Genomic DNA, 11,290 nt, shown 5'->3' with positions numbered 1-11,290 from the left:
CAAAACGGCACTGCAACACGGCTGTCTCTGTAAAAAATGACACATGACTCAGAGTTTGAACACCTGTTCCATAACAGGCTTTGAGAACCCACACATGTGGGACTGGACTCCTGATTGGCTGTCAACTATGAATAAATCAAAACTCAAAACCCTCCTTTGAGGGGTTTCCACATGGGTCTGTAACTCAGACAGACTCCAGCATGTAATGGTTTGACATCCTGTAATATTGTTTTAAATACCGGGGTCCCACAGGGTGTCTTGCCACATTCTCTTCTCCATAAACACAAACAAAATCACATGCAATAACAATGGACTGTCATTCTTTAAATATGCAGGTGACAAGCGCTCTCTGACCACTTGTGGACATGCATGGTTCTCCCTGAAGCTGAGTGTCAGTATAAGACCCAAAAGCGCATGTTCCTCCTGTCTGAATGATTTTAATAACAAGGACAGTTTAACAGTATTGAATCAGTTCTCACATTCAACACATCACAAAAAAAGTTAAAAACAACAACTCACAAGAATCATTAAACAATAAAGCTACCGAAATCACCCACCACACCAATATGTGTCTCTACATGCAGTAAAAAGTAAGGCAGATCATCAAGGACCCTTCAAACTGGGTTGAGGGGGTTCCAGGGGTACCCAGTTAAATGACATGACAGAGCCTTTTACTCTGTTATAAGTAAAAGGCCTGTGTTCAAATTGTTACTTGAGTAAAAGTACAAAAGTATTGGCATCAAAATACTTAAAGTATCAATAGTAAAAGTACTAAAATGTTTGAAAATAGCAGATCTACAAGCTCACAACACGGCGCCAATGCAACACGTTGTGAGCTTGTAGATCTGCTATTTTCATTATAATTTATATCTGCAAAGTAACTAAGTATAAAGTTTTCAAATAATTGTAGTGGAGTAAAAGTACATTATTTGTCTCTAAGTTGTAGTGGAGTAGAAGTAAACGTATTGAGAATGGGAAATACTCCAGTAAAAAAAAAATACCTAAAAATGTTACTTTAGTACAGTGAGTAAATACACTTATTAACTTTACACCACTGTGATCTACAAGCTCACAACACATCGCTTTGTGACGCGTTGTGAGCTTGTAGATCTGCTATTTCCAAAGGATTTTATACACATGATAACTTGTAAAATGGGACATTGTGCATAATGAGTACTTTTACTTTGAGTACTGAAGTATATTTTGATGCCAAAAAATGAAAACCCTCCAACTCTATTCCCATTGCCTGAGAGACAAGAGCCTGCGGTGATTGGTCGTGATGGTTTCCCTGACAACCGATAAAACCTGCGCTCATTGGTCGTCCCTCAGAACACACCCCCGTGTCCTGTGCTCTCATTGGTTGCATGACTCCAGCGCATGGGATAACCAGCTCAGCTGGTCTAATCAGCAGCAGCTGTGACTGAGATTGTCTTTGGGAGACGTCGACAGAACACAGAACAGCAAAAAGAGGTATGTTTATGCATTTATAATTATTTAGATCACGTCTGAACATTAATGGTTGAGAAATAACGTTGTGACTCAACATATGCTGCACATAATGTAAGATTCTGTTGGTTAGTTAGCCTGTAGTGTAACAGGTATTTCCTTGTAAACACAAACCGTTTGTTTGGACGTTTTAAAAGACAACATGCTATTAAAACAAAAGTATCTTGCCTTTTGTATATAGAATACATAGGTGTGTGGCCTTTTCTACTGTTTATCATGAAGTTGCCTCAATAATCTATATTTATTTTACTTATATTGCAGGGCTTTGTAGGCCAGGGGGGACTTTTAATAAGCAAGTCAAAGGTAAGGTTCCATTGGTACACTCTTGAGTTACTGACACGTAAGGGTCCATTTGGTTCCATTTGTACACTGTGAGTGTACACATGTAACCAAATGGACCCTGACAGGTCTGTAACTGACAGTATACATGGAACCAAATGGACCCTTACAGATCTGTAAGAGTTACAGACCTGTACGGGTCCATTTGGTTCCATTTGTACACTCACAGTTACAGATATGTAAGGGTCCATTTGGTTACATGTGTACACAGTTACAGATATGTAAGGGTCCATTTGGTTACATGTGTACACTCACAGTTACAGATATGTAAGGGTCCATTTGGTTCAATTGGTACTCTCAGAGTTAAAGGCCTGTAAGGGTCCATTTGGAATCTTGAGGGTCCCTGCTGAACCCCACCTGAGAACCACTGTACATTTAATGTGTTGGTTCTTAAAGTGGGTTTCTAGAGATGGTTCCTCCAGGTGTAAATACACTTCTCTTGTGGGGTTCCTTGGCGCACAACCTTTTCAAATCTGAAGCCAAATACAATTGACATGGAAATATTTGAGAACCACTGATATGATATAGACTTATAACTTATTTTAAGGTGAATTGTAATATGACAACTGTAAACAAAATTAGAGTTTGAATATACTGTATTGTTAGTTAATCAAACATTTCTTTCCTTGCAGGGCTGTGATTGTCATTGGTTGTATGACTCCAGCGCATGGGAGAAGTTCATTACTGTCTGATCAGCAGCTGTTATTTTCACAGCAAGTAAGTTCAATCTGGTTGATTCTGTTGCATCTCTGCGCTATCTTTTTCCTTGGTGTGCTAATAATCGTTCAAACAAGGCATATATATCATCAAAGACGTATTTGACTATCTGTCAGGACTTATCTAACTTGACTGCGTGACTCATTTACGCTGCACCGCACACACACCGCGTTTAGATGCGAGTGAGCAACAGGCATGCTGTCGCTGAAATATGGACCGTGGTGACAAACGCTCTAAAGTGTGGCTTCACTAAAGCCTTAGATCAAGACTATCGTATATGTATTTTATCAAATCTGACTTTTACTTTCGTATCTACGAGAGTCTTAGTGACCACACCCCCAGTTTGCCCTGAAATGTCACCGGTAAAACCTGGAGCTGTATGTCTCCAAACATGTAGAAATGCAAAACATAAGGTGCTTGCCCCAAATGTTAAGTAGGTGTCCAGAGTATTTGTGCAATGTATTAGTTCATATTTTTCAATAAAGAAGTGCTTTAATCCCATCTGTGGCCGAACGCCATTCCCCCCCCTCGTTTACTTCCTATTTACATGTAAATTGTGTAATTCCGGCTTTCACTAGATGCGCCACGTCACTACCGCCGATCTACAAGCTCACTGCCTTTTTAAAAAGGAGGAAAAAAATTAAAACGTGCAGCTCACTGTATAATCCACAAATGAATCGACTGTTGGAATAAAGGCGAGGATGTTACTCTATTCATTAAATGTCTTAAATTGACTAAGGCTTAAAAAAATAAAGTTACTTTATTCTTGTGTAAATATGTAGATGCATTGTTGTTTTTTAAAATGTATCTTCTCTCTCTTCCCCTTGCTCCATCTTCTTCCCTTTCTTTATGGAAATACACCCACTGTTTTACACCTGCAAACCTGTGATGTGATAAAGCTTTTCTCATTCTCATAGGTGTTGAACCAAATCTGCTGCCATTAGCTGATACCCAATCCCTAGAAAACCTGGAGGAGCGGCTACAAAATAGCCCCGACCTCAAAATCCAACTGGTAAGAATTTCAGTTCTACTCGGGGAAGACACACACACAAAACCCTTTTTGTTTATTGTTTAATGCTAACCCTTATCTTAAATTGGCTTCTAACAACTTTGCTGGGACATACAATATAGAATTGAGAAGCTAATTTAGTCAATCATGAAGGAACACTGCTATTCTATAGCTACTGCTATTTTTTAAAGAATTGTGCAGTAAGTGATTTTGTTTATTAAAAGATAAACATATCTATATTCGGATGGCAATAATTACTATGAAGTGTTCAGTAACAGGGGTCTCCCTGTCTCTCCAGGTGTTTAGTAAACAGAACATGCATGTTATGGTCAGATACCAATGTTATCCAATCAGAGATGACTCATACAGGATAAACAAGTGAAATTGGAAATGATGACACAAAGAAGTGAGCAGTAGCAGTACTCCAAGTCTTTCGGGTGACTGAACTCATTTCGGCTGCTTGTACCTGTGACCTTATGCTTTTGGTCATGACCCACACTTCAGCACAGAGCACATCATCCTTAGTTCCAAATTCTTGTTCTAAACAAAATTGATTTATTTTCCCTTACTGTTTTATTTACCGTTGCACTGAGAATTAAGACACATTACTAAAGAAACATTCTCATGATTGCTTTGATTTCAGGTCTCCAGCGTCAGGTGGAGGTGGGGGCAGAAGAGGCCGAGACAGGGGGTTCTCAAACAGCTCCAATGCAGAGTGAGTCTTGTCTAGAAAGATGGTGTGTTTACATTGATACAGTTCATTCTGGAATAGGGGTCTTGTCTGGCCATTAATAACTGAGCTTAAATTATCTTAAATTCCAAGTTCTTCTTCTAAACAATATGGATTTGTTTTTTCTTTTTTTTCCCTCCAGTTTTCCTTACTGCATTTTATTTTATTTATTTATTTTTTTACCGTTGCACCGAGAATCAAGCCCCATGACTAAAGAAACATTCTGATGTTTGCTTTGATTTCAGGTCTCCAGCGTCAGGTGGAGGTGGGGGCAGAAGAGACCGAGACAGGGGGTTCTCAAACAGCTCCAATGCAGAGTGAGTCTTGTCTAGAAAGATGGGGTGTTTACGTACAGTCAGTCCGGAAAGTATTCAGAATGCTTCACTTTTCCTACATTTTCTTATGTTACAGCCCTATTGAAAAAAGTATTTTTGAATATGTTTCCACAAGTTTGGCTCACATATTTTTGGGTAGTTTTGACCATTCCTTTTTGCAGAACAGCTGCAATATATGCCAGCTTATGTTCAGCTAAACAAAGTAACGTTTTAATTCAAATATCAACTTTAACGATCGGACCAACATCTAGGCTAAACATGTCACGTTTGATCTCTTCGCAGAGCATCAGTAGAATAATGATAAGTGGCTGAGCTCATCAGTATTAGTGTTGGGTCGATAGTCAAACTAGGCTATAGATTTTAAGATATAATGTCAAATGATTGAATAAATCTAAGATAGTCTAATTGATACTGTACAGTATCAGCGGCGCTATAGACAAATTGTTTCAAACAGGCTGTTTTAGAAACAATTTTACATCAAGTTGTGCAGATGTGAAGGCGAAATATATTGAACTTGCAACGAAAATGAGAAAATCAGATTGATCAGAATAAGAGGAATTAGAGGGGTGTGTTCTAAAATAATAGCCTACTCTACACTGAAGGTATGATAATGACTGCGCGTGCATGAGGACTCCAGTCTTTGAGCTCATGACAAAACACAAAGGTTGCATTCGTTCAGAAAATAATGTTTGATACGAGCTGTCCAGAAGGCTCTCATCCACTGCAATGTATTCACTGAACTTCTGGTAGATGTTATGCCACCGAAAGTGTCATGGCGCATCTCTATGGACGCAACCACGTGATGTATGACACTTCCTTATGAGATTTTCCTTGACGGCTACAAGGAAGTAACACGGAAGTATCCATTATTGTTTTACAATGGGCGGCGACACTACAGGCCAATCAAAGCCTTGTTTTTCCAGGGACTTCTGGGGTTGTTTCTTCAGTGCACTCAGGGCATGGTGCTGCAGCACATCAAGCGCACCGTAGATTCTGTCATGTGACGGGAAAGACCCGCGGTGATTGGCCAGTTTCTCCAAGAAAAATAAAATGCCGACCATGTATGCTAATTACTGAGAATGTCCATCGGCCATTGCCGGATGAGGCATCTAGGTATTTATATCTATGCTTGTACCTGTGACCTTGTGCTTTTGGTCATGACCACATCTCATCTTTAGTTCCAAATTCTTGTTCTAAACAAAATGGATTTATTTTTCCTTACTGCGGTTTTATTTACCGTTGCACTGATAATTAAGACACATTACTGAAGAAACATTCTCATGATTGCTTTGATTTCAGGGCTTCAGCGTCAGGTGGAGGTGGGGGCAGAAGAGACAGAGACAGGCGCATGTGAAGGAGCTCCAATGCAGAGTGAGTCTTGTCTAGAAAGACATGGTGTGTTTACGTAGATACAGTTAGTTCTGGGATGGGGTCACGGCTCCAGACGTAACTTTTTCACTGGTGCCACTTAACTTTTCAGTAGGTAGCACCACCAAAAATTACTTACCCCCCCCCCCCCATATAGCCTACAGTATGTAGGAATTGTGTTTTAATATACTACTTAAGATGTCTGCCAATATTGATAATATGGTGTACCATCACTAGCTTAAGTTTTTAAGTGCTTTATTTATAAAGTACATACAAAGTTCTTTTTACATAGAAAAATAAATACTCCTGGGAAGAGGAAGAGGAAGAAATCGTTATTTACCCAGGGTTTGGACTAAGTTGCAGTAACTTATTTCTTGCCAGACCCTGCAGGATTGTTAATCACCCGGTGATTTTCATACCTAGTGTCGTGTTGGGGAGTCGAACTGGGAACCTCTCGGTAACAAGCCTGACCCTCTTAACCACTAGGTCACCGCATCCCTTGGGTATACAAGCCTAAATAATAAATTGACTTTGATGCTGCGTTTTCCCCCCTCTTTTCTTACACAGGTTTTTATTTATTTACTATTTTACCAATAATTAAGCCACTTGACTAAAGAACAACATTCTTATGTTTGCTTTGATTTCAGGACTCGGATCTCATCAGTTCTGTTCTGACAATGGCCAGAACAGCATCTACAACAGCCTCGTGGAGGAGGTCTGCCATCTCTGCGTGAACCTTGGTTCTGAGGGAGGTGCGAGCTACGTGGATGAGGGTCTCCTGGTACAGTTCTTTGTGACTCACAGTTGTCACATCGGAAATGTATAATGGACATGATGAGATTTGTTGACTCAGAACGTCAAATTCTGTGAGTTAAATTTTGGCGAGGGAGGACCGTCACTTCAGCAAAAAAGCACTACTTTTTTTTTCAGTTTACAGTTTCTTGTTAACTGCATTGTTCACATATTCCAAATGTTGACTGCATTGTTCATACACGCATTTGCCTCACATGGTTTGCAGTTTAATAATAAAAAAGCAGAAAACTTTATGCTTGTTTTTATTTTATCTTAGTCAATTATAGCCTGTGTATGGCATTTAGTATGGCTTGATTAAAGGAGAGAGCCTGACTAAAGCACAACCACCCCTAAATAAGACCTTTGTCACACCCCATCTTAACTTCTACAGTTGACTTTTTTCATAGGTGCTCCTGTTTCCATAGTGGAAACACTGTTCTGGCTCATCACTGGGTCAGCACAGTGTGGCCCTTTACAGCTGGCCCATGCACGGTTCATGTATGTCTGAGCTTCTGGCAAACCGATCTGGCGCCAGACCAGGGGGTATAGACCATTGCTCCGAGCGAGCCATGACAAACTGCATGATCCGGGCCATAACTTTGCCAGCTTTGGGCCAGAACATTATGTCCACAGCTGGCCCTGTCCTGGCAAATGTATGGGCCAGCTGTGGGCACAGTGTTCTGGCCCTATGCTGGTGACCCATATCTGGGCCAATTATGGACACATTGTTCTGGGCTAGTTCTGGCCAACCATGCCTAGGCCAAGTATGGACACAGTGCTCTGGCCCTGTGCTGGCCAACCATGTCTGGGCCAGCTGTGGAAACACTATTCAGGCCCTGTGCTGGTGACCCATGTCTGGGCCAGCTGTGGAAACACTGTTCAGGCCCTGTTCTGGCGACCCATGTTTGGGCCAGCAGTGGAAACACTGTTCTGGCTCATCACTGGGTCAGCACAGTGTGGCCCTTTACAGCTGGCCCATGCACGGTTCATGTATGTCTGAGCTTCTGGCAAACCGATCTGGCGCCAGACCAGGGGGTATAGACCATTGCTCCGAGTGGGCCATGACAAAGAGCATGATCCGGGCCATAACTTTGCCAGGTCTTTTTTGCTATGTTCTGGCTCATCACTGGGTCAGCACAGTGTGGCCCTTTACAGCTGGCCCATATACGGTTCATGTATGTCTGAGCTTCTGGCAAACCGATCTGGCGCCAGACCAGGGGGTATAGACCATTGCTCCGAGTGGGCCATGACAAACAGCATGATCCGGGCCATAACTTTGCCAGGTCTTTTTTGCTATGTGGGAGTAAGCTGCAGTGGTTCTCAAACTTTGTCATGTCAAGGACCCCCAAATGAATGTGTATTTGACCACGGATCCCCATCTGAAAATATATTTTCTAAAGATAAAAAAAAAAAATCACAACCAGTGTGAAGTGGGCGGTGTGGTCACAGTGGTCATCACAGTGATGGAAGTGATTCACTTTTTTAAAAAAAACATAAAAGTGTTTTTTTTAAGTGCATAGTCCTATTTATAGGGCTATGCACATGTGTCATGTGTTTTTAGCCAATCACAGTCCTGAATAGAGTCATGGTGGCCAATCACGGTGCAGGGTTAGGGGGGTACGCTGGTGGCCAATCACAGCGCAGGGTTGGGGGGGTGCAATTTGGATCGATGTCCAAACCTCACATATAGGGGCGGTTGCACCGCCCAAAAATAGCAGATCTACAAGCTCACTACATGTCACATCTGCGCTTGTAGATTGGTTATTTTCAAATAGCCGATAGAGTAGGATAGAGTTGAAGTGGTTAAACTGATTTTGATGCTGTATTAACACATTTTGCTGAGGACCCCATGGAACCCCCTCAAGGACCCCTGGAGGTCCCCGGACCCTACTTTGAGAACCACTGACATACAGTAAAGAATGGACTCCCTCCTTCCACCAAACACAGCCAGTCCACACAGTTTTAAAACCCCAAAAGAAGGATTTATTTTATATTTGGAAAAAAGCAGAGGTACATTATTACCTCAGGGTGCTAAATACATGAACAAAAATCCTATTCTAACCCAACATAAAGGAAACAGAAAATACAATATCTTACCTCGTATAAGATAATAAAAACAGAACAAACTGGTTACACAGAACATCAGGGTCACCCACCCCTACACTACCAAGGCAGTAAGTAATACATTATCCAAAACTTTATCCATGGCAATTTTAACAAAACCGAGTGCCGGGGTTTGGAGGCATCACTATATAGATGATATATACTGTACAGATAGGAAAGGACATATGTTAATAATCAATCGTACATATTAAAAAAGGACATGGGGCTATGTTAATGTTACAAATTGAGCAAGGAAAAAGAACACTAATAGGCTAAGACTAAAAGGCAGAAAGGCGGGGAAAGCAAATCTGAAAAGGCGGTTTTGAGGGAGTCTTTGAACAGATCATGTGTCCCTGTGACATACTAGCGTCATGTCCAGGGGGTGTACTTGTACATCAAGCTGCCTCACGCAAGAAAATGGCGTGGAGATAGACTCCTGCCCTATGGGCTTCAGGGCACCGCAAGGCTTACTTACTTTGAACTGATCAATGGGGGGGGGGGCTTTGATGTGAGGTGGGAGTGAGTTCCAAAGGGAGGGCTGCAACTGAGAAAACCCTGTCACCCCAGGTGTGTTTCTTCTTACTGGGGATGTTCAAGACGTTGGCATCACCAGACCTGAGGGAGTGGGCGTGGTGTTGGAGGAGGTCAGAGAGGTAGGGGTAGTCTGGTTGTTGAGGGCCTTGTAGGTGGTGATCAGTATTTTTAATTTATTGTGTGTATGCAGTGAAGGTCATGGAGGACTGAGGGATGTGGTCTCTGGATCGGGTTCTGGTGAGCAGGCGGGCAGCAGAGTTTTGCACATACTGGTCACAGTGGTCATCACAGTGATGGAAGTGATTCACTTTTTTAAAAAAAACATAAAAGTGTTTTTTTTAAGTGCATAGTCCTATTTATAGGGCTATGCACATGTGTCATGTGTTTTTAGCCAATCACAGTCCTGAATAGAGTCATGGTGGCCAATCACGGTGCAGGGTTAGGGGGGTACACTGGTGGCCAATCACAGCGCAGGGTTGGGGGGGTGCAATTTGGATCGATGTCCAAACCTCACATATAGGGGCGGGGGGGCTTTGATGTGAGGTGGGAGTGAGTTCCAAAGGGAGGGCTGCAACTGAGAAAACCCTGTCACCCCAGGTGTGTTTCTTCTTACTGGGGATGTTCAAGACGTTGGCATCACCAGACCTGAGGGAGTGGGCGTGGTGTTGGAGGAGGTCAGAGAGGTAGGGGTAGTCTGGTTGTTGAGGGCCTTGTAGGTGGTGATCAGTATTTTTAATTTATTGTGTGTATGCAGTGAAGGTCATGGAGGACTGAGGGATGTGGTCTCTGGATCGGGTTCTGGTGAGCAGGCGGGCAGCAGAGTTTTGCACATACTGAAGTTTCTTGAGAACTTTGGAGGTGGCACCATAAATGAGGCTGTTGCAGTAGTGGAGTCTGGATGTGATGAAGGCATGGATGAGTGTCTCTGCAGCAGTTTGGGTTGGTGTGGGATGGAGGCTGGCAATTCGGAGGTGGAAGAACACTGATTTTGTAATCTGGTTGACGTGTGACTTGAAGGAGAGGGTGGGATCCAATCCATCAATGTTCAGGGAGAAGTTATGAGTGGAGCGGGTGCATGAGGGCATCTGGACCAATAATGAGGTCTTCGGATTTATTGCAGTTTCAGGACGTTTTTTTTGCATCCAGGTTTTAATGTCAGTCAGGCAGGTGGTGAGGGTGGAGAGGGTGGTAGCAGTAATGGTTTTGGAGGAGAGGTAGAGCTGCGTGTCATCGGCGTAGCAGTGAAAACTGAGGCCATGATGGCGAATATTCTGTCCGAGGGGGAGAATGTAGAGAATGAACAGGAGAGGGCCAAGCACCAAGCCCTGGAGGACACCATCGATATATAAAATGGACAATAAAATATGTAGTCACATCAGTAATTAAAGTGCTCTATATGATGACAGCTTTACATAGCGAACAGGATTAGGAAAGCAACCATCAAATAGAATAGACCCATGGCAGAGGTTGTGATGGATTTGCAGTTGTTTATGGAAAGGTAGGATGTCGAAAAGGTAGGATGTGAACCAGGAGAGGGCAGTTCCAGTGATTTCGAGGGTGGATTTGAGGCGTGAGAGGAGTATGGGGTGGTTGATGTTGTCAAATTTAGCACTGGGGTCGAGGAGGATGTGGATGTTGAGTGAGCCAGTGTCGCAGGAGAACAGGAGGTCGTTGGTGACTTTGATGAGGGCAGTCATTGTACTGTGTTTGGAGGTTATTGGATTGGAGATAAGTGGTGATTTGTGTGGCGAACACGTTCCAGGAGTCTTGACAGAAAAGGTAGGTTTGAAATGGGCCTGTAGTTGTTGGGGGAGTCGGGGTCCAGACCAGGTTTCTTGAGGATGGGTGTGACGGCAG

At 42.7% G+C, this 11,290-nt stretch overlaps 1 protein-coding gene across 2 annotated transcripts; it reads left to right on the top strand.

Annotated features, from left to right (window-relative positions):
* The first annotated feature begins 1,362 nt into the window (after positions 1–1,362).
* Positions 1,363–7,042, top strand: LOC311059434 (uncharacterized protein). Of its 2 annotated transcripts, XM_084077363.1 has the most exons (8): positions 1,363–1,470; positions 1,768–1,809; positions 2,478–2,562; positions 3,480–3,574; positions 4,215–4,286; positions 4,547–4,618; positions 5,936–6,007; positions 6,652–7,042. In XM_084077363.1, the coding sequence occupies exons 5-8, from the start codon at positions 4,280–4,282 to the stop codon at positions 6,828–6,830; spliced, it is 330 nt and encodes a 109-aa protein (XP_083933489.1). In that variant the 5' UTR covers positions 1,363–1,470; positions 1,768–1,809; positions 2,478–2,562; positions 3,480–3,574; positions 4,215–4,279; the 3' UTR covers positions 6,831–7,042. The 2 variants fall into 2 exon arrangements, with proteins under 2 accessions (XP_083933489.1, XP_083933488.1); XM_084077362.1 differs by having other exon boundaries at positions 4,215–4,618.
* Positions 7,043–11,290: the final 4,248 nt, after the last annotated feature.

The sequence above is a fragment of the Gymnoscopelus microlampas genome (genome assembly GCF_963454915.1).
Source record: "Gymnoscopelus microlampas genome assembly, chromosome: 13".
Lineage (NCBI taxonomy): Eukaryota > Metazoa > Chordata > Actinopteri > Myctophiformes > Myctophidae > Gymnoscopelus > Gymnoscopelus microlampas.
This window is presented reverse-complemented; position numbering and strand designations above follow the sequence as displayed.